Raw genomic sequence first — 25,546 nt, forward strand, 5'->3', positions numbered from 1 at the left:
ATTTAAGGTACATTTAAGGTTGATTTGAGGTATTTTTGAGGTATATTTAAGGTTGCATAGAAAACAGCAATAAAAATTATACCTCGTAAAGGTTGTAATTAAGGTGTACGAGATAGTTTTATATACACTTCAGCTTGTTTTGAGGTTGTTTAAAATTCACTTCAAATCAACCAGACTGATCAGGTGATTTTTGAGGTATACCAAGTTGATTTTCTTACACTTGTATCAAAAGAGGTATTTATGAGGTATAAAAAAATCAACCTTATTTCAACTAACGAGAATGAGGTATTTACGAGGTATAAAAAAATATACCTTATTTCAACTAAAGAGAGTGAGGTATTTATTGAGGTATATGAAGTCATTTTATTTATACCTAAGCTTATTTTGAGGTTATTTTAAAATCACTTCATATCAACCAGACTGATGAGGTATTTTCCAAGGTATACCAGGTTGTTTTTCTTACACTTGTAACAAAAGAGGTATTTATGAGGTATAAAAAAATCAACCTTATTTCAACTAACGAGAGTGAGGTATTTATTGAGGTGTATGAAGTCATTTTATTTATACTTAAGCTTGTTTTAAGGTTGTTTAAAATACACTTCATATTAACTATCTCAATTACCAGAGTTCCGTGCGAGCCGGCAAATGGCGTGTGTGTTGACAATCGAAAGTGTATTCGAAATTCGGTAAGTGAGCTTGACTTTTATTAATTTGGTTTTATCACTTTTAATCAAATATACTTCAATTTTCAAACTTAAATTTTATTATTTTTGTTTTAAAGATGCCTCCTGATCTTAAATAGTTTAAGTTGGAGGATATTCTTAGAAGCTATTAGTGTAGGCTTAGCAATAAGAGAGAACAATCGAAATATTTCTCGTCGCTGTTTAGGGTAACGTTACTTGTGAATCGTTACAGCAGGTTATGCACAGTATATTTTATTGTTTGTAATTTATTCAAATATAACTATTCTTTTATTTTCAGGGATGAGATTAGCCAAAAGGCAAAAAAGCTGAATTTCCACGATAGTAAATTTTACGCAAGCGCAGCCCTTTAATAATAAATTCCAGACAGTTTAAGGTAATAAATAATGTGTTGACATACAATTGCGTACTAATCTATTATTATAAAAACGACTACATTGATACTTAACATTAAGTGAAAATAAAAATTACCAATTGAAAAAATAAAGCTGGAAATTATATTTTTCCTCAGTTCACATAAGAGACAATTATTACTTGAAAAACTACTTGGCTTAGCAAATTAAAACTACTGAGAATATACATTAATATTTCATTTCTTTTAATAAATACTGTTATGTGATTTATAGCAAATATATCAGTAATATTACTTTTTAAATTATATTGGGAAAAAAAAAACTTTAACAATGGACCAAATCATTATGTTCATGTTATAGTCTAATCTAACTACAGCCCTTTGAAACATATCAATAACAGTGAAGTAGAAATATATAGTAACTCCTTAACATACAAAAATTGGTATTTTAGTTTGAAAAATTAAATGACAATCAGCAACTGTTTAGATAATTGTTTTTTATTTGATTAGAATTTTGCATTTTATAGCATAAATAACAGCAATTACAAATAAAATTTTGATGATGAGTTAATTAACTCTTTTTCTAACAAAAAAAATTAAATTGAATCCCTTTTTAAGTTATTGCTTTTGTTTCCTATATCTTTTATGTTTGCTATATTTAGTCGTTAGTCCATTTTCAAACATCTTGTGACAAATCCTATTTTTTCTTCTTTGCAAGCACAGAATGTAAGTTTTGAATATATTCCCTTCCAGTTTCTCTGATGTTGTAACAATACTAATAATCGTCGTTAGAAAAACAGTCACCTTTATAGTAACTAATTTTTAAAAAAAATTTACTTCTTACAAGAATCGCGAGAGTTGATCTTAAAATTGCGTGAATATGAATAACAATTATGGATTTTGAAATCACATGAATATGAAACTAGATATACGATTTTGAAAATGAGAAAATACAAACTGGGATATAGAATTTTTAAAACGCGTAAATACAAATCCCGATTCATAATTTTTAGATCGCGTAAATACGAATCATGATGCGTAATTTTTAGATTGCATAAATAAGAATTATGATGCATAATTTTTAGAATGCGTGAATGCGAATCCCAATGCCTTATTTTAAAATCACGTATAAATGAAAATCAATGTTTGATATTATAAACAGCATGAGCAAATCAAGACATTGAATTTTAAACTTGCGGGAATACGAATCGCTTCATAGGTTTTTAAAAAGGCGTAAATACGAAGCACAACGTACAATATTCAAATCGCGTGAATAAGAATCTCAACACGCAAATATGAAAAGCTATGCTTGATATTAAAATCGTGTGAATAAGAATCGAGATATTGGCAGACTCCAGGCCTGGGACCTCTAAAAGGCTTGTCAGAAACAGCGTCGTTTGAACTACAAAAATCGGATCTATCTGGAGGGCGGGTAAAAAATTCGGAAAATCTTATCTGCTGCGAGTAAAAGGGGAGAAAATAGCTAAAATAAGTAAAAATAAGAAAGGATTGGTAGCTATGTAGTTTGAATTTTGTGTTTCTCTTTGAAAATGGGTGAATTTTCTGAAAAAGCGGAATACTTATAAAAAAAAAGGGAAATTTTTAGAAAAATCTGAATTTTTGATAAAAAAGCTGAAATTCAAGAGATAAAAGTGAAAAAAGCGGAAATCAGCTAAAAAGCGGAAAAATCTCATCCCTGTATTTTGCTTAAATGTATATGTTTCAACGTTGCAGTATTCAAGCTGATTAGTTGAGTAAAATGTTCATAATTTCTCTTATAAATAAATCATTGAAAATTGAAATATCTTTAAAATAGCAATATATATATATATATATATATATATATATATATATATATATATATATATATATATATATATATATATATATATATATATATATATATATATATATATATATATATATATATATATATATATATATATATATATATATATATATATTATATATATATATATATATATATATATATATATATATATATATATATATATATATATATATATATATATATATATATATATATATATATATTTACAGAGCTTATCCACTGCTCCCTGTTATTGCTGAGATGACCTAGGCTGTAAATAGCACATGTGCAGAGCAGCGATGAAGAAGTGAATAGCAAGTTACTGCTCAACCTTCCCCTAGGAAATAGTTCTGAATTCATACCATAAAGAAAAAGTAATCTCTCCTAATAAACTACAGCATTTATTCAATTGTTGATAACAATAGTTTGTTAGATATTTGATAATTGAAAACTAGTAACTGTACTAGCTCACTTTTTTATGTTTGATCACACTGCTATTTTCACTACGTGTTATTTTTTCTCAATTTACCCACGTTAATTATTTACTAAGCAGATTGCTATTACTTATTAAAATATTGAATAGAATTAAATTTAACCCGATTTCAAGTTTATATGACAATTTGTTTCAAGGTTATGAACATTTTTATACAGCTGTTTATAGTTCACTACTTCAAAAATTAGCGACTTTCGGAAATCTTAAATGTTTCAGAAATAAGCCAGTATAGTTTCTTATGCAATTTTAATGTTGAATTGAATAAAATCAATTGCAAATAAAGACATTTATTGTTAAAAGTAATATGCAATTTTTTGAATTTCATCTTATGGGATGTGTTTTTATATTTAAACAAATGTTGCAACAACTAGCTATTAGTTTTATTCTGCTTGGTATTATAAATTATATAGGAGATATTGTACTCAACTTATTTTAAAAGTATTATTTCAAATCATTCTCTCTTAGACATTTTCCTCACATAAAATTACTCACAGCTTTAAAATAAATGCTCCTTATCAACTTGTAATTTGTTCTATTCGATTGAGTGTAAAAAAAGAATAAAAATTGGTACATAACTTTAAAATTTAATTTATTAGACGATTGTTGATTTATTAAAAAATATTAAAATAACTTTTTTTTAAGATACTCTTATGTGATTGACAATAACGGAAGTCCTTTTCAGAATCAGCGTCTAAAATTTATAAAAAAGATATTAGTTTCATAAAGACTGACAAAAAGTTTAAAAATATATAGACTAGGTTTATTGAGTTTAAAGATTTGTAAGAAAAGAAAGAAAGAAAATATAATTATCAAACTTACAAGTACCATAATGATACCAAATGTATAGAAAAATACAAAGTGTTAAAATTGCATATTAAGATTGGAATTATATCTTTGAATTTCTGTAAATGTTGTTAATGGTAGCACTGACTTCAGTGTACTTTATTTGGTGGCTGTGGTACCTGTCATGCTTTTTAGCTATGAAGATTGAATAGAAATGGCAGAAGAGGACTACTATTTATCTGAAAAAGAAAATTAACTTCATCCAGTTAACTTAAATCATAAAAAAATAATTTCTAATATTTTATTAGTTTAAAACCTATTGTAAATATGACTTACTTACTAATTCATTTTCTTTTTCTTTTAGGTTCCAATAATTACAAGTTTCAACAGGTAGACGGAAACAGTATTTATTATAATTTTGTTGATTTGTAAAAGAATTAAATTTTAGTTTTAAATAAAAGTATTTGAATTTCAACTTTCTAATTATTTAAATTTGTAGTTTTATAGCTTAAGAAATTCAAGCACATTAGACAACTATTTTCTAAAAATATGAGTTCCCATAAATAGTTTTTACTAATTGTAGAATTTGGATAAGTGTTATTTTAAGATGATTTAATTTAATCTATTAAAATTACAGAAGAATTATGCATTTAAAACCTTCTTTTATAACTTAACAAAAGAAACAATTACTGCCGAAGGTTTATTATTAAAAACTTCAGATTGATAAATGAAGATTACCACTAGTGAAAAAATTTAATGACATACATTATTCTTCATATAATATAGATAATATCTTTATATATATATTATATTTTTTATATAGTGAGGTTAAAATTAATCAACTAGGTGAACACCTCACATTCGTAAGTACTGAAAAAACAGCTTTAGGTTGAGCTACATTAGCCTGAAGTGTAAAATGTCGCATCTTTGGTTGATAAATTAATACTTCTAAAAATACAAAAATATATACTTCTGGTTACGAAATAATAACTTAAGGTAGAACATGGAACACATAACGTTAATAAAAAAATAACCTTTCCAAGTGTTGAAAATACACTTCAGGTTGATTTATAACAACCAGAAGTGTAAAACGACGCCCCACAGGTTGATAAATATATACCTCTACAAACATAAAATTATATACCTGAGGTTGAAAAATAATTACCTGAGGTAGAACAAAATACACCCAAGGTTGATTTATAACAACCATAAGTGTAAAACGACGCACCATTGATTGATAAATATATACCTCTACAAGCATAAAATTATAAACCTGAGGTTGAAAATAATCACCTAAAGTAGAACAAAATATACCTGAGGTTGATTTATAACAACCAGAAGTGTAAAATGACACACCTTAGGTTGTTGAAAAAATACTTCCACAAGTGTAAAAAAATATACTTCAGGCTGATGAGTAATAACCTAAGGTTGAAAATAAAACACTTTAAAGTAGTAAATATCTACCTCTCCACAGATGTAAAATTAAACACCTCAGGTTGAAACATATATACCTCTGGAGGTATATTTAAGGTATATTTGAGGTTGATTTTGAGGTATTCATTTGCACCCTTTTCAACCTTAACGACGTATTTAAATAACAACCTCCTTTATACCTTTAAAATATACCTCGTTTATACCTCATTTATACCTCGATTTTTTCATAAGGGTATAAGTATGTCTTGTTCTTATTACATTGATCAAATTGAATTCTTCTTCTCAGCGAGAAAGGTTGGCTTTTCCAATAAGTATATGCTTTAACGTTTGAAAGACATGGCTCTTATTGTACTGCGGTACTAAATTATGATACTAAAAATTTGAATACCATAATGCTAATTTGTATTCTCTGCGTACTTCACCATCTCAAAGAAGTCGTATATTTAAGCCTTTATTCATCAAAAAAAGTCCTCTGAATTAATAATGATTTTTGTGTGGAATTATATTTGAATATACAAGTTTTATACTCTACTGTGAAAAAAATTTAAGTTCCTTCATTAATTCAGAGGATATGGCGAAACGCGTAAAAAGTGTAATCGTTACTAAGGGGATCAAACTTTGAACCAGTCAAGTAATAATTTATAAAAGGTTCTCTTGTGGGATTTAGTAATAAATAAAAAACATATTCCTCCCCCTTAAGCGAATTCCCCCATTAACCATGATTTTTCCGAAACTTTACCCAAAATTATAATTTGTTGGGTCTTTTCTTTTTTTGATTTTTTGTTTATCTTCATAAATTTTTACTCAATTTAGACTTTTAACAACAGCCTCTGAGCAGAGGTTTTGCACCTTAACACTATTTCTCGTTCCGATTTGTCGTAATTTTCGTAAAAAATAAATCGTGGTTTTCTAAAACCACGATTTGTGATGTTTTATTTTTTCATGCAAGTAAAGTTTGGGAATGTGAGTTTTCTCCAAAATTTTATCTTTGTTTCTAAATTTCAGCTTGAATGTCCTTTAAAAATACATAGAAGGCATCATATTGAGATTATTATTTACCAACCTAGTATATTATATAGGCAGTATATTATTGCAACCAACCTAGGATATCTCAGATATTATGATTGCTAAAAAAGAGTAAGTTTTATATTAAACTTGTTAAATAATTGTTTTTTGTTTAAATTTCTCCTTTTTTTTACTCTGTTAGATTGTTAATTTTGTTATATGTTAACTTTTTATTCAAATCGAAATGTTGGGAGTCATATTCTAAATTTAATTTTTAATTGCTAAATTAAAAAAGAACAATAAATATTAAACGAAAAATGACCGTAAAATGTTTGGAGTTAGGAGATAGGGGACTAGGAGGCGAGACTGTTTTTGTCATTTAAAAATATAAAATTAGGAAAAATTCTCTTTCCAAACTTCATTTGCGTTATCATTAACAAAAAGAGACATCAAAAGTAGTGGTTTTAGGAAAAAAATTTGAAAACTTATGATTATATGAAAGGTTGGGATAAAGGGGAAGGTCGAGGAAAAGCAAACCCTCTTCTCAGGTTCTGGAAATAAACTGATGAAAGGGTAAATATGATTTTAGAAGTCTAAATTGAGTAAAAGTTTAAGAAGAGAGACAAAAAATAAAAAATGGAAAAAATACTAATAATTATGATTAGGGGATGGTTTAAGAAAAATTATGGATACTGTGAAGGGTAATGGTCTAGTTTTCCACTCAAGGAGGAGGGGGGTATTTTTTTTACATATTACTATTACCCACAAGAGAATTTTCTTATAAATTTCAAACCTCAACTAATTTCTCCCCTCTATTTTGTACCCGTTAAGGTACCTAGAGAGACTTTATTTCAATGCCATAAGTCATTATTCCCGTACTCATAATTCTTAGATTTATTACCCTATTGCAACATTGTAGGTATATAATTTGTACGAATATTCTCTAGTTTTTAAATATATCATTGGAAATTTTCTATCTTGAACCAGAAAAAAAATTTATTTGAAAAAAAATATATTTTTCCTGGAAAAAAAACTTTATTTTTCGGAAAAGGTTTTGCTTTCAAGAAACGTAACTGAAGAAGAAGAAAAAATTTCCAGAATTTTTTCGGATAAGATCCTTTATTACTCGGACTATAAGGTTTTCGAGAAATTGATATTTAGTACTAGTACGTGAAAATCCGAGCATTAGATCAAAAGTTATTCCAGAGTGTTCACTTTTTTCACATTGTACTTAGATATGAACTGTAGTTGTAATTATTTTGATTTTGAACGTGATTGCTTAGCTGGAAAAATTTATCTAAATTTATACATATTATGAAACAATTTTAAGTTATAATTTTTTCAGTAGTTACCCCCCTTTCGTGTTATATTCAACATTTAATGCATTAAAATAAAGGAAATCCCTTAGCATTTTGAATTCATTTTTGGATCTTCATTGAGAATAAATAACCGTTTTATTTACTTTATTGTAAAACAGGTTTTCTAAACTTTAATGAAAACAGCAAGCATTGTATTTCAGTCTTGTTTACAGAAAATTATATTATTTTTCAATCGTAAGCTGTTTATTTTCCTGATATTTCTTTTATTTACTATTTATCCTACATTTTGACAAAACTGTTAACATCAAACAGAAACGTATTTTAAGCTGCAAGCAATTTCTTTCAACGAAAGAAAGATAACAAAATTTTAAAATCAATGTTTTCATTGCAGTCGTCTCACATACGGTAAAATTGTTTTTATCAAAGTTTAAATCACTGTTGAAATTAAGTATATTAAGTTGGAAGGAACTATTATTATTATGTATCAGAAGTTATCGGAACACAAAAAATCTGCCAAATGCTCTGTATTCCTTTTGAAGGAAGGGAAACTTTAAGAAATATCCTTGCTTTTAAGTATACATGTATATTTAAAATTGAATAGAAAATTTTTCACAAAAGATTTCACGTATAATAATGAATTATACTTGTATAAGATTTGTATTTATTTTTCTAAATATATTTAAATATATTTAAAGAAGTCTAATAAATTAATAGATTTGAATGCGAGGATTAATTAATTACTCTCTTTACACTTATTTAATTATATTTAACAGAATAAATATGTTTAATAACAACAAGAAAATGTATATTTTTATATTATTATTATTATTGTTGCTGCTGTTATTATTATTATTATTATTATCATTATTATTTTACTATTATCATTATTATCATGCCGTTTTGACTTAAAACTAGTATTTATTACAGTATTTATAAAAATAATGTAATAGTTTTAAAAACACCTTGCTCGGAATAGTGCCTATGATTTTTTTGTATTTCCAGTTAGTTTTAATCTGTGATGTTTATTTTTCATTTTTAGTTTTATTAATTTCGAGTGTACATGAAATTTCAAAGGTATAAATGTGAGTTGCAAGTTTTAGCAATTTTTCTGAACTCTTGCAATTAAGAATTTTAACTAAAAAGCGCAATTAAATGTCAGAACATGTTACTTAAAAAATTAGAAGAAATTATTGAGGAATTATTTATTTATAAAACATAAGTTTCTTTTTTCATGATCAAAAACAATTTGTTTTTTTTTTCAGATTCCATCTGAAGGAGCTTACTTGTACGACGCTGTATATGTTTATGCTAAAGCATTGAATAGAACTTTAATTAATGGTGAAAATCCTTTGAATGGAACTAATTTGATGAAATACATCTTCAGACAAACATACTTTAGTAAGTACAATGTAAAACTTATTAAGTCAAAACTTATTGAATTATGGTTTCAGAGGGAGTGCCTAATTGGCATTTCCGGCAAAATTAAATTTCTAGTGCACTTTAGCATCCAAATCGGTGCTGCCATCTAGTGTGCAGAAACTAGACATCCAAATTAACATGACCAACGGTATCTCACCATTGTGGTGGTCCTGAAAGAGTGGATACCACCTCTAGAGAATGCACTAGGTCTACTCATCGGCAAGACCGATTGTGCAGCTCATTGGAAATAAAAAAAATTAAAAAAATGGCTTCAGAGGTAGAGCTCTAGTTTAGCGGTCGCCAACGGGTAACCATTAAAGTGAAAATGGCTATCAAAAAATTAATCTTTATTACATTATGATGAAATATAAATGATTTTTAACTAAACTAAGGTCTTTTGTAGATATTTAATTTTTTTAAGAAATTAATATAAATCTTTATATGTACGTATTTTATTCCAAATTTTATTGCCAAATTTTCATAGAAATGTTTCTTAAAAATATATAGCTCTGCATTTATTTCTTTATTTTTCACTTAAAAAATTTGAAATATACACCTTTTTTTATTTAAAAATACCAATTTTGAGAATTTTTCCAATATTCATCCTTTTTGGGGCCGGGATAGCCTGGTTGATAGGGCACTGAGCCCATGTCCAAGAGGTCATGGGCTAGATCCCCACCGGAAGAAGTCTCCCCGTGTAGCAAATGGTGACTGACGCACATTAAATCTGACGAATCGCAAAGTCCTCCTTGTTCCCATAACAAATCATACCTCTTGGGGTACTGATCCAGGATTTTCCTTGTCTTCTGGATTGGGTTCAAAATTACAAGGCAAAATTGGGTAGGCTGTTAAATGACGGTTATAAAATATAAAAATAAAATATTCATGTTTTGACTTCTAACAGAAAAAGAGATATTTATTTTTTATCCTACGTGTATGCTTTTCTGTTGTTGTGGACCATGTACAGGAAGTCGTGAATTCTCAAAAAGTCATATGCAATAAGAGGTGTAATTTTAAGGTCCTCATGCAAAAGCCCCACTCATTGGAGGAGATGTTCTGGGGAGGCCTATGTTGACGTGCACACACGATAAGATTTCTGTCCATCTATATATGTACGGCTCCCTATATGTCCACTCATGAGCCTGCTGATGGCGCTCTGGTCAGCTCTATCACTCCCAAGCTTGAAGGCATTACCAGGAGTTTTCCAGAATGCCAGAAGTGGGAAGGAGGAGATCTTCATATTTTCGGATTTGCATTCTTAACTTTGGAGCTTATTTCGGAACAGATTAGCTTGACACCTGAAGTATGCTTTTTTAAAATCAACAACCAAAATCGTAAACGTCGCTACTATTTCTTAAGACTTTGGTACTCAGTGGCTGACTACTATTCATAATAGATAGTCTGGAGTTCTATTCAGAGACCAACTTTCAAAACATCTACTCGTATATTCACCAAGTTAAAGCTATAAAGAACGAATTAGACACACTAAATCTCTTACTACAGGAATGGTATTCTTTATAAAAGTTCTAATGAAGCTTTTAACAGTTTTGAGAGCTGCCGGAAATATCTACCCGAGCCATGAGTGATAAACGTGCAATGTGAGAGCATTGAGTAAAGCTTAAATTTAAAACTATCATGATAAAAATAATATTTCTAGACTTTAAAACAACATTATGTAATCATTCAGTTAATTATTCATTATTTAATCTTTAATCAAAAAGTTATTAGATTTTTAAAAAGAACTACTGGAAGATAATAGAAATCTAAGAAAACTTTAAATTCGAAACCTTTGAACTCGAGAACAAGAGAAGGACTGAAAAAGAGATAGTTGAACGATACTGCCAATGATCTAATCACCTTCAAAGTGAAAAACAAGAAGTTGAAAGACAAAAATAGGAAAGACTGTAATGATATTGTTCGCCCGTAAAAGGCTCGCACAGGGCTATAGTGCTGCATAACTAAGTAATATGAAAATTATTAAAATGAATGAAAAAAAATTTGTATGGAGGACAATTATCCTAACAATCATAAATGATTGTTGCACATTTACAATAGTTAAAAAAAATAACTTATTTGTTTTTTTTTTTGTTTTGTTTTTTAACTAATTTTTATTACGACGAACAAACTTAGCGTACAACCCTATGTGTGTAATTTTGCCCTTCAACATCCCTACATACTCAAATAGGTTCACCATTTGCGATGTAACTTGAGCTTAAATTTAGTGTCACTTTCATTACATATTAATCTTTACAAATTTTCTTCAGTAACATGATAAATAACAACATTTTGGTATTCCAGAAATTTTCAGGATAGAATTTATTTCTAAAATAAATAAAATTCTTCCTTAAAAAATATTTATTTCTTTATAATAAAAGAACTTTTTTTAGGTATTATGGGATTTATGGTATATATGGATGAAAACGGAGATGCGGAAGGAAACTATACTCTGATAGCAAGAAAAGAAATCGTCAACAGACACGGAGAATTTGGACTTTATCCAGTTGGAGTTTTTCAACTTCCTGAAAATAAATCTGCCATATCAGTTCGTATCAAGCACTTTTCGTGATCATTTTTAATTGTTTTCAATAATTGTATTTATTTATTTATTTATTATACTTATATTTAATACTAACAACTGTCCTCCTCACAAAAAACTCAATTTTCTTTTCTTCTTTTTTTTGCTTCGATAGATTTGTTACAAATCCTATCTTCTGTCGTTTTATTTAATCTGTATTTAATTCTTAATCTGTGTCTGTACTTAGTTCTAAAATCATAGAACAACCACTTTACTTTTATTTTTTCCATATATATATATACATATATATATACACTCTATAACAAAAAAATCGACGCACCAAGAAGGAGTGGTTATTGAGTGGTCGATTGAAACGAAAATTGGTGGATAGGAAGACAATGTACAGAATAGTAAATGATTAAAATTTCAGAAGAATTGAATAATTTATTGCAGAGTTACAATAACAAGTTCAATAAGGTGTTGCCCGCCTCTAGCCTGGATACAAGCTGCCACACGACGTGGCATAGACCGATAAAGCTCCCGGATGATCTCTTGCGGTATTTCCTGCCAAATTCGATCCAATTGTCGAACGAGGTCATCAACATTCCGTGCCAGATGCAATCGCCTTCCCACCATATCCCAGACATGCTCGATGGGAGAGAGATCTGGTGATCTGGCAGGCCAAGGAGGAATTTGACAAGCTTGCAGACAGTTCATAGCAACACCTACCGTATGTGGTCTGTCATTGTCCTGCTGAAAAATCAGCCCAGGGCGCTGCAAAAGGAACGGTAGCAAAACAGGTCTTAGGATGTCGTCGACGTACCGCTGTGCAGTAAGTGTACCTCTAATGACGACCAAAGGGGTCCGGCTGTCAAAGGAAATGACACCCCAGACCAGAATGCCTTGCTGAGGGCCGGTGTGGCGTGCAATAGAGAAGCAGGATCCCCCCCCCTCTGCCCTGTGCGTCTCCAAACTCGTCTTCGATGATCGTCAGGACACAGTTGGAAGCGGGCTTCGTCGCTAAAGACTATACGTCCCAGTCGGCATCATTCCAGCCATATCTGTTTAAAACATTCATGCATATGAAATTTCAAAGCAATCGGATGATTGCTTCTTGGAGCGTCGCTTTTATATATATATATATAATATATATATATATATATATATATATATATATATATATATATATATATATATATATATATATATATATATATATATATATATATATATATATATATATATATATATATATATATATATATATATATATATATATATATATATATATATATATACACTGGTTATCATAAATTAAGGAAAAATCACAAAAATAGCGATAACTCTTTCAAAAGTAAGCCAAACCGTGCAAAATTTGCATATGTTGTCCACTAAGAGTAGCTGAGTAAAATTGCAATATGCAAATTAGTGGCGCTGCACTCGGCTTACGTCATCTGCCTGGAGCATAAAAGTCCAAGTTTGAGAGAAAGCACACAAATTTTACTGTGATTGCGACATTGAAAATCTGAGATAGCCAATTCGTAATAATGACCTCTAGGCATCATTTGCCTGAAGAACTACGATGGAGAGCCATCGGGAGACTAGAGGCAGGGCAGAGTCAATCAGAAGTGGCCAGATGGCTAAATGTGAGTCCATCTGTGGTTCATAGACTTTGGAGGCAATTTCAAACCACAGATTCGGCATCTAGGAGGTTCAGTCAAGGACGGCCAACTGTTACGACCAGTGCCGATGACCGATATTTGACATTAAGTGCACGCAGGAATAGAACCGCTACTCCGACACATCTTAGATCCTCTCTTGCTGCAGCCACCGGAAGGTTGGTGTCAACGTCAACTGTGCGCAGAAGGCTCCACGAAGGTGGTCTGTATGCGAGACGACCAGCCATTTGCGTGCCGCTCACATCACGCCATAGGAGAGACCGTTTGCAGTGGGCCCGACAACATGTCCACTGGACGTCAGATCAATGGAGGCCTGTTCTCTTTACGGATGAGTCCAGGTTTAGTCTAGAAAGTGACAGTAGACGTTATTTGATATGGAGAGAACCTGGGACCCGTTATCATCCATCAAACATCCGTGAAAGAGATGCATACGGAAGAGGCAGTGTCTGTGTTTGGGGAGGCATATCCTTAGGAGGGCGCACATACCTCCATGTCTTTCCAAGGGGAACCGTGAATGCTCAGGTTTATCGAGACAACATCCTTGATGCTTATGTGCGCCCATATGCCGGGGCAATTGGTGATTGCTTCCTGTTACAGGACGATAATGCAAGACCACACAGAGCTCGCATTGTTGATGATTATCTTCAACAGGAAACAATTACTCGCATGGAGTGGCCAGCTCGATCCCCGGACTTGAATCCTATCGAGCACGTTTGGGATGCTCTAGGGAGGCGTGTATCTGCCATCAATCCGCCCCCTCAGACCCTTGCCACGCTTGCAACTGCTTTACAAGAGCAATGGCTCTCACTTCCTATTGAACTGATAGACCGCATAATTGAAAGCATCACACATCGCTGTTTGTGCTGTATTGCTTCTAGAGGCAATCATATTCCATATTAAAGGTACTTTTTCTATTGCAAACCGATACTTCCAATTTGTTTATTTTATACATGTGCTAATTTCTATACTACTATTAATGTCTGATAATTTCTTTTTATGTTGTTTAATACCTTACTATGTGTTGTATATTGTGGGTAAGTTTCATAAAATTCCATGTGTAATTTCTTGAGTTATCGCGATTTTTGTGAATTTTCCTTAATTTATGATAACCAGTGTATATATATATATATATATATATGGATCATTCTCACGAAAACTGTCATTTTTCAGTTCATAAAATCTCAAAAAAGTGAAGTGAATAAAAAGCTCTGAAACTTTTTACATTAATAGAAACATGTAATGACATTATAAAGAAAGTATATATCCTATAAATTATACTTAATATTTAAGTTAATTAATTTTTAAATAATTAATTTATAATTAATTAATTTATACTAATTAATAATTAATTAATTAATTAAATAAATTAATTAATTTAATAAATTAATTTATTAATTTATTTTTCAAATTAATTAATAAGCAAATTAATTATTTTCACTATTTAAAAAGTGAGGGAATGATATTTTATTTTAATACATGTTTTTATCTAACAAGGGAAACTAGGGAAGTGTGACTCGCCAATTTTGAAATAAACTAGTGGGATGTATGCCTTATGAAGAATAATTTTAGGGGGCAACATTCGTTTCGGCCCATAGAGGGTCCTATGAGAGATAAAAAATAATTAAGTATGTAGAAAAATCGGTATTTCATTACTTCAATGCAGACTATTAGTTATTGTAATTATCTTATACTCCAATTAATTTTATGGTACTTTCACGTACTATATAATGCATATTTATTGTCAAAATTGATTTCGAAAATTTTATATATCTGTAGCTTTTCAGAAAAAAAAATTGGCATTAAAAAAAAAAAAAAAATTGTCATCAAATTTTGTAAGTTTTTTTTTTTTTTTCCAATATTAAAACTAGTAAACAGTAATAAATTTCATTTATATGAGAGTCGAAATATAATACGCATTTTCCCAAACTGATGGAATTTTTTCATATTTAATGTGTATCCAAAAATGTGATTTATAAAAAAAAATTTTTTTTTCATATTGTTAGATCAAAAAAATCTGAAATAATTTATGTGATTGCATAAAATTAAATTGCATTTATAAAAATGTTTTCAAATTTGTTTGGCGGGAAATTTGAACTTAAAAAAATATTTCAGTTTTCAATGATTTTCTTTTTTTCTTGAAAGGTCAACAGTACTATATAAACAAAATTCGTAAGTATTTGTCGCTTTAATAGGCACATTTTTTTTCTTAATTTTTTTTATTGCACAGCTGGTAAAAAAATGAACAAAAAAATAAGTTTCAAAAAAATTTTTATTTTTTGCCAAAAAATTTACGTATTATTAAAAAAAATTGTCCTGTGAATTGTTCAATATTTTGTCAAAACATTGCTATTTTTGAAATATTATTCATACAATTATCTTTATACCTGATATCCTAGCTAATGCCTACTTTTAAAGTTAAATATTTCAAAAATTAGCTAGGATATCAGATATAAAAATAATATTATAAAGATAGCAATGTTTTGACAAAATATTGAACAATTCACAGGACATAGATATCAACGGATTTTGAAGTGACATATCACTTCAAATTTTGTGTATACAGTACAGTTGATCTTTTATGAAAAAAATCGAATTAAAATATTAAACATTTTTTAAGTTCAAATTTCCCGCCAAACAAATTTGAAAACATTTTTATAAATGCAATTTAATTTTATGCAATCACATAAATTATTTCAGATTTTTTTGATCTAACAATATGAAAAAAAAAAAAAAAATTTATAAATCACATTTTTGGATACACATTAAATATGAAAAAATTCCATCAGTTTGGGAAAATGCGTATTATATTTCGACTCTCATATAAATGAAATTTATTACTGTTTACTAGTTTTAATATTGGAAAATTTTTTGAAAAAAAAAAACTTACAAAATTTGATGACAATTTTTTTTTTTTTTTTTTAAATGCCAATTTTTTTTTCTGAAAAGCTACAGATATATAAAATTTTCGAAATCAATTTTGACAATAAATATGGATTATATAGTACGTGAAAGTACCACAAAATTAATTGGAGTATGAGATAATTACAATAACTAATAGTCTGCATTGAAGTAATGAAATACCGATTTTTCTGCATACTTAATTATTTTTTATCTCTCATAGGACCCTCTATGGGCCGAAACGAATGTTGCCCCCTAAAATTATTCTTCATGAGGTATACATCCTACTAGTTTATTTCAAAATTGACGAGTCACACTTCCCTAGTTTCCCTTGTAAGTTACATCTACCTAAAGTTTGAAAATGATAACATACTAAGTATATCTAATATTTATTATAATTTAGTCTTATATATTTAATAGTTTTTACAGGTTTGGGAAATAAAATTGGCTGGCACGATTGAACAAAAAAAAATTAATAATATACTCATCTTGAATCATTCCCTCACTTCAGCGTCATTCCCTCACTTTATACACAAGTGAGGGAATGACGAATTCAATAAAATTTAAAAATAACAGTTAGGCCTAATGAATTTCTGAAGTCAATCACATACAATTATATTCATACAAGAAAGCAGGATATAATTATCCACTTTCTCGATGAAGTTGTATTTTATTTTACTCTAAAAAATGACATGAGGGAATGACAAATGTAAAAAATTTTACCCGGTTTGATTCATTCAAATTTATTCCAGAGCAAAGCTTCTTTAAGTTGAAGATGGAAACGTACTGCAATTTTGTTCCATGATGCCAGTTGTTAACTTCTGAAGTTTTTATTAAAATATTTTTATTCTAAGAAGATTGCAGGTGATAAGAACATTGTTGTGAGGGAATGACGCGAAACACTGGGGACAAAGTTTAAAATAGTGCTGTGTTAATATTTTTATCAGAAATTCAATTTAAAATTGATTTTCTGAATTCCATATTTCAGTATTCTGAAATAAAAAACACGAATTTGTAAAAAAAAATTTTGTATTTCAGAAACAATTTTTTTCTTTTTTTAAATAAGCAGTGGGGACAAGTGAAGGAATGACATATTGGTATATTTTAATTACCTAAAATAAATAAAAAATAAAAATTGATAATTTTATTTTTATTCTTTTGTTAGCTTGCATTCTGAAGAACACTTTCCCTGAATTTTTTTTCTTCGTAAGCTGTAAAACAAACATAAAATATACTGGGGACATGAAAATGACTGTTTTTGTGAGAATGACCCATATATATATATATATATATATATATATATATATATATATATATATATATATATATATATATATATATATATATATATATATATATATATATATTATACATATTATATATATATATATATATATATATATATATATATATATATATATATATATATATATATATATATATATATATATATATATATATATATATATATATATATATATATATATATATATATATATATATATATATATATATATATATATATATATATATATATATATATATATATATATATATATATATATTTATATATATATATATAATATATTTATATATATATATATTTTATTTATATATATTAAGCTAAAACTTAAACTTTAGAACGCAATTATGAATAATAATAGAGTGTTAGATTTAATTCTGATGCTTACAACTATTGCATCTATCTTACATCACTAGTTTTAGTTTTAAAAATATGTGCTTTTAGATGATTTGATTAAGGAAAATAATGAGAATTTTTTTCTAAAATAGTAAACTGTTCTCTTTGCACCATTTTCATTTTATATAATTACTGTTTACATATTCATATTTCCTATCACAAGGATTAAATATAAATTGTGAAAATTGTAATTGCGAAAGAAAATTGTAATTGGTACTAACTAAAGGCAGTCTGCGTTTATTATTAATTCATACAAATGATAAAACATAGCAAATAAAATTCCTAAAAAATGTTGTTTAATTTTTAAAAAAATGTAGAAAAGATATTTAACTGTACTAGATTATTTTTTGAACAAAATTATCTTTCTCTCTTTTACTCTAGCTAATTGAAACTAATTCTTAAAATAATTTTTGTCTGTGAATATTTGAGACAAATAATAAACAAGTATTTAAATAATAAATATGTTGCGGAAAATTTTGAAAAATTTATACAGATAAAATTCTTTGATATATCCTCATACTTCTGTTTCGACAATTTCATAATTTTTATTTCTTGCATAATTTTGCATGATAACTTCAGTACGATAAAGAAATAAAAATCTCACTTTTGATAATTGATCAATATTTAAGTTTGTATTTCATTATTTTTTTACGATGATTTTGTCACAAAATCACGTTTTATTTTAAAAGAAACATGAACTCTCATGACATGAAACATGAAACATGAAATATTAAACAAAACTGTTATCTCACGCTACATTTCAAATTAGCATACTATGATATACTATCATTTCTTTTATCTCAATAGAAGGCTCAACCCCTTACTCGCTTCTCTCACTAATCCCATGATTGCCTCCTGTTCATCATTTCCTTTTTTAGAGTCAATAATTTTCAAAAAAGAAGAGATCATTTTGTGAATAATATATATAATTATTAGCCACCTTTGGCGAACACCTTGACTTGGTTATCTTTAAAAATTATCTTGTACAATATATAAACTTTAATGGTAATCAAGCCGAATGCACGGAGTAACAACTGTATTTAAATATTCTAATTCTTCAATCCATCCTTTAATCCTAATTAGTTCTTAATTCTAAGTTAATGAGTTCTAAGCAATACATTTACCAATTTTTTTTTTCACCATATAGTTGTTATCCGCGCGGAAGTAATTTAATTTCAGTTTTAGCAATTTTCAAAAGATGTCTCTAGATTGGGTTAGATTGGTCTAGATATGTAGATTGGGTTGCATTCTCTATGTATTGAGTTTTAATAATGATTTAAAAATCTGTACGGCAGTCGTTAAATTACACAAACCACCTTAAGTATGAGTTTGGGACAATTCAGCATAGCTGGCAGTAGAAGCATTAAAATTATTTTCATCTTAGTTGTGAGATAAAATAGAAAACTCATTCCTATGCTCCAAAACCTGCTGTATTACATTATCATGTGCCGACCGGCTTGTGTAAGGGGCAGGGAACTGGCCTTGCATCAGAAAGGTTCTGTGTTCGTATCCCGCCGGCCAAGGCACGGATGTCCTTTCATTCTCTGTACTATCTGTCTTTACTGTGGGAGCAACGTTGGCCCACCTAATATGGTACCCCTGAAAGAGCAGCCGACAAATCTGCTCTTCAGATGCCTGTATTGACGAAAGGTCATTCTCCAGGTGGGCGTAGGAAAAAAACATTCTTATATAGCTTTCGAGCCATAGCTTCAGGATCGCTTAATATATATGTTACGGTCAAAGCCGGAAGTCCGGCCAATGTCCGAAATGGAATTGGCCGGCCAGATCGCGAAGTGGCCACGATGTTCCGGCCAAAGTGAGAAATAATTGAAACTATCAGTGAATATTTTACTTTGGCGGCCTTCTTTAATTATATAAATAATTCTTATAAATCTTCTAATTTAAAAATATAAAATATAGAAGTTTTTAAATTGTCTATTAAATAATCATTAATTTAATAATCATTATCAAATTGTCTATTTAATTGCTTTATTAAAAAATTTATTTGCTAATATTACCCCTTCTGTTTTCTTTTTTAATTTAAAAATATAAATTTTCTAATTTAAAAATATAAAAAAATAGACAAGTTTTTAAATTAAAATTCAAAAAATTTAATTTTTTACTTTGTCTCAAATGAAATCAAGAAAATATAGGACATTGGCCGGAACATCGTGGCCACTTCGCGATCTGGCCGGCCAGATCGCGAATCGGCTTTGGCTTTGTCGTAACTTATACATATATGCTATAGCTCAAAATCGAAAGGCTTACTTTTCACGATATGCAGCACTATAATATCGTTTACACTTAAAATTTCTACAGCCATTTTGGAAAGGATCAAAAATAAATCTAAATAATTATTACATAACTTAAGTTTTTATTTGTATAAAAATACAAAATTATTCTAAATAAATACCTAACGTATAACGTGGCATTCAACACTACTAAAATTATTACTTACGATAACATAAAAAAATAAATCTAAATGAATACTTAAAGTGTAACATATTTTTTTGCACTTCTTAAATTATCACTTAAGGCAACCTAAAAAATGAATAATAAGTATAGTGTTGCCAATAGATAGAGAAATTCTCGAGTTTATGATGCCACGTAAGAGAAATATTTTTTTCCCAATGCCCACCTGGATAATAACCTTTCGTCATACAGGCATCGAAAGGGCAGATTTGTTGGCCACTCTTTCAGGGTCACCATATTAGGTGAGCCAACGTTGTTCCCACAGTAATGACAGATAGTACAGAGAATGAAAGAACATCCATGCCTTGCCCGGGATTCGAACCCAGAACCTTTTTAATGCAAGGCCAGTTCAGTGATCCCCACAGGCCGGTAGGTGAAAGATAGATAATGATTATGATGATATATATTATGATGTTATTATGAAATATATGATATTATTATGAAAGATATATAATGATTAATTTTTTTCAAGAACATATTATATCAATATGTTAATTCTAAATAAATTAATGATTACCTGGATTTGAAAACTAATGCATTGTAACGTAAAGTTAAAGACCTAAAAGAGGCGCTTACGATTTTTTAACAAAGAGACATTTTAAATTACTTTCTACGTATGACAAGATAGTATAGTGATTTTTTATCTTATTTCCGAATCAATTGTAATAACTGATATGTAGCAAGAAACCCAATGCTCTGGATGAAATTCGTTTCATCAATCGATTAAATGTAGTAATTTGCTCAGTTTGACGAAATACGTCAGGAATAAAGATATTTTCATAAAGTTTTAGTTTTCATTTTTTACCTTAAAAATCAATATTAAACACTAGTTAGAAATATTTCCAATATCTTGAGAAGTGTTCAAAAGGCGTACTTCTTAATTATGCTTAAGTAAAATATTTTCCAATTCGCAATAAAATATATTCCAACTTGTTGACTCTTCATATTTGCGTAAAAACACATTTTGTAGGTCTATGTGGAAATTCTGAAGCAGTTCTTATCATTGCATTTTGATTTATTTAAAATTATGTTTCTGCTTTTAGATCCTAAAATTCATTCATGCGATAGACTGGATGAATGGCAAACCTCCTTTAGATGAGCCTATTTGTGGATTTAGAAGGGAAAAATGCGTGAGTATGTACCGAAATTATAAAAACCAAACATACTTAACTATTACTCTTTTTAACATTTCTGACATGGAAATAGCATTCTAACATTGATCTTTTCCTCCATCTTATGTAGATTCAATTTTTTACACATAATATAGGAAAAAAAACAGTTTGCATTGTAAGATATCAGCAGTTTACCTACCGACCGGGATAACCTGGTCGGTAGGGAGCTGGGCCCATGTCCGAGAGTTCGTGGATTCGAACCCCGCCGGCCGAAGACTCCCCGTGTAGTTGGTGAATGATGCACGTTAAAATTCTGTCCAGTCGCAAAGTCCTCCATGTTCCCATAACAAATCAGTACCTCTGGGGGTACTGGATTGGAGATCGATCGTTCTCTGATTCAGGTTTAAATTACGATCTGTGGATGAGTGAATGGATGCATGAATGGGCCCGCCTTATAAACAGGTGTGACGTATGATGTGGCAGAAGTCGAATTCGACGCCACTGAAAAACAAGAATCGCACTCTCTGCCTTAAATTTGCTCGATTTCACCAAGCAGGCTTGCCCGTGGGGCAAGTGGCATTAGAACCAACCAGAAGTTTTAAAATAAATTTTTAAGTGTAATTATCTGTCAAACTGATCTATACATACCTAATTTCTGAAGATAAACATAAATCCGAACTCATATTTCTTTCCTGAAGCATCTCATTTAAGCTTCTAGAATAAGCAAATAATTCTAATTAATTTTATTTTTATACAGTACAGAACATCATTGCATTAACTTACAAAGATCGGGTTTTTTTTAATTAATACTTTCCAGTATTTTACTTATTTTAAATAAAACTTTTTGGATTTACTACTTTTTTCTACGGTTATAAAACATTTTATTTTCGCCTGTTAGAGCTTAATCAAACATTGCCAATAAAGTCTGCTGGAGTAAAATAAATCTATCCTTAGTCTTTTTGAGTGGTATTTAGATAATAAGTATCGTTAGATCCTTAGTATCTTTGTAGTAGTATCTTAGTATCTTTGAAATGTAGATCTTTTGTACCTTTTGTGTAATATGTATATCCTAATGACTTCAGTTTTAAATCTATAAATATAACATGTTAAACACCATTTTATCGCAGAATATCCAATGAATAAAAATGACCAAAAAAAAGCAATATTGCATGGAGAAAAAAAATCTGGTAAAATTACAGTTATGCATAGTGATGACATTTTTAATAAAAAGAATAATTAAAAAAAGCAATTATTACAAAAATCAAATTGTTACAAAAAAAACATAATTTGTGCTAATAAGACCGAAATACACAGTATTTAAACTATTGATTCTGTAATTTTTCAGTTCATATCGTATCAGTTTACCGGAAAGCAAAAAATGCAAAACTGAAAAGTAAATTTGTAGTAATAAATGGTTTATAGGTCATACTTTAAGGTATACTGGTAAAATTACGAAGATTTGCCACATTTACCAAATTTTATCACGTGTTACCACAGTATATTTGAAGCTTAATTTAACCAAAATCGCTACCACAGCGCTTTGGTAATTATTACGACCTTTACCAAATTTTATTATTTATTATAAAACCATATTTTATAGTTAATTTTACCAAAATCATTACCCACGAGCTTCGATAAAAGCACCTAGAATTTTGGTGTTCCAAAGAGCCGGAAATACGGTAAAAGTTACCATTTTCTGGTAGTTTTGACCATTCTTTTATTTCTCAGAGTAAAAATAAGTTTGAAAACTTTTGCTATATTTTTTTCTATCTTACCAGTGGTTAATATTTATTCTATATTTTATTCTATCTTATCAGTGATTGGATATTATAGAGTTACATTTAATATCTGTCTTAAAATCTCATATTTTCACAAGCGACTGCATTTAAATAATTTTAGCAGTTAATACTAGATTTTTTTTTTCAATTCTTAGTGTGGAAACTTGCTGCTCTGGTGTCTGGAATCATGGCTGCATTAATTCTTCTGATATTATTATTTGCATACAAGTAAGGATTTTTTATTATTTTTCTTTGCTACAAATCATACATTAAATTAATGTACGATGTTTGCTTTAAATAAAAAAACATAACATCCACATAAGCTTCAATGGAATAATAATTTTAATCAATTCTTGAAGCTCCAAGAAAAAATACATATATATTTATTTTTTTACTTTTTTCTTAAATTTAAAAGCGTTTTTTTTCGTTTGGTGGAGTGGTTAGTAAAACAGAAAAAAGTTTTTGATTTTAGAGTAACTTTTTTACTCTTTTACATGCACGTAGCATAATATATAGTTCGTATTTGAATCGCAACATTTAATTCTTTATTGTTATAATTATGTTTGCAGAAACTGGCTTTATGAACAAGACTTAGACAATATTTTATGGAAAATTGACTATAAAGATATTCAAATTTATGAATATACTCCAACGAGTAGATTATCAAAAGTAAGTATGAAATCTGCTACCAAAGCATTTTTGGTTTTTTTTTTCAATTTTTTTCTTTAAAATGATGTTAAAAGTAGATACATTATATCTAAAATGAATAATTTGAGTTGAACTGAATTGACTAATGATTTTTGAAAAAGATTCTGATAAAATTACCACATTATATTGTAATTGGATTACTGGTTGGAAAGAAAAACATAATTCTGGTTAATAAAACCTAAATATACGATATTTAAGCCATTCATTTGGTAATTTTTCCATTTATATGGTAACAGTTAACCGGAAATTCTGGTTTTCGAAATTATAGTTCTTATAACCAAACATTTAGTATAAAATACAAAAATTAAGTAAATTTAACCGAATAATTGGCTCTTATGCTATCCTCTAAGGTATCGCGATAAAATTACCAAATTTTACCCAATTTACCAAATTTTATCTTGCATTATAAAACCATATTTTATTGTTAATTGCGTAAATTGTTATAAAATTAAAAACTGAATTAGCATAAAATTTATCTAAATTATTGTTTAAGTAGTTTATTGCAGCTTGAAAAAAAATGACTGAAATTGAATTAGCAATTTTTTAAAATTTTATTTTATATTTTCTTACACAAAACTTTTGCTACTAACCAGTTCTTAAAATATGTGTCAAGTAAGTTTCCGCTGCTCTGAATGTAATATAACAACTTGTGTATGCTTTCTTCAATCCTTAAGTGGTTCTAATTTATTTCATAAAATATTAAATAACTAAAAATTTTGAAACATGTTTTTTAATTATCTGTGTTTTGGTTTTCCTAAATTAAATAAAAAATATTAATTTTTAGCAAACTTTACATCCGATTATAAGAACAAGTCAGGTATCTCTAAGTTCCAATACTGATGGTGATTTTAGATATACCAACATCTACACAACAGTTGGAATTTATAAAGGACGTATGCTAGCCGTGAAAAAACTGAAGAAAAAAAGTATTGATATTACTCGAAAAATGAAAAAAGAACTGAAAATGGTAACTTTTTTTTAAACTTTGACATTCTTCTTTCTATTTACGTACATGGGAATGAAAACACGTACATCTAAATCTGTCAAAATCCTTTATCAGATTTCAGAAAATATATCTGTTTATTCCACTCGAAGAAATAAAATTACTTGAAGTGTGTAAAGTGTCGTCTGGGAAGTTTAATGCCTTTAAAAAACATGAAATCTTATTTTATTTGAGTCAAAAAATTCAATACTTTGTATTTGGGTTTCATAAAATGAAATAAGTAAATAAATAAAAGATAGAAATTTCCAGATTACCAAATGTTAAATTAACCAATAATGCACACGATCTTACTCCTTTCATTATCGTACCTTTATCATATATATATATATATATATATATATATAT

At 28.7% G+C, this 25,546-nt stretch overlaps 1 protein-coding gene across 1 annotated transcript in view; it reads left to right on the forward strand.

Moving 5' to 3' along the window:
• Positions 1-25,546, forward strand: part of LOC107442186 (guanylate cyclase 32E-like) — a 123,133-nt gene that overhangs the window by 70,047 nt on the left and 27,540 nt on the right. The window contains exons 5-10 of the mRNA XM_087165809.1: positions 9,181-9,316; positions 11,725-11,879; positions 21,644-21,734; positions 23,646-23,718; positions 24,060-24,159; positions 24,983-25,165. Of these exons, the coding sequence (XP_087021935.1) occupies positions 9,181-9,316; positions 11,725-11,879; positions 21,644-21,734; positions 23,646-23,718; positions 24,060-24,159; positions 24,983-25,165 (738 nt within the window). The remainder of the gene's footprint in view (positions 1-9,180; positions 9,317-11,724; positions 11,880-21,643; positions 21,735-23,645; positions 23,719-24,059; positions 24,160-24,982; positions 25,166-25,546) is intronic.

Source organism: Parasteatoda tepidariorum, chromosome 6 (genome assembly GCF_982258835.1).
Source record: "Parasteatoda tepidariorum strain Cologne lab strain chromosome 6, Ptep-v5.0, whole genome shotgun sequence".
NCBI classification, from domain to species: Eukaryota; Metazoa; Arthropoda; class Arachnida; order Araneae; family Theridiidae; genus Parasteatoda; species Parasteatoda tepidariorum.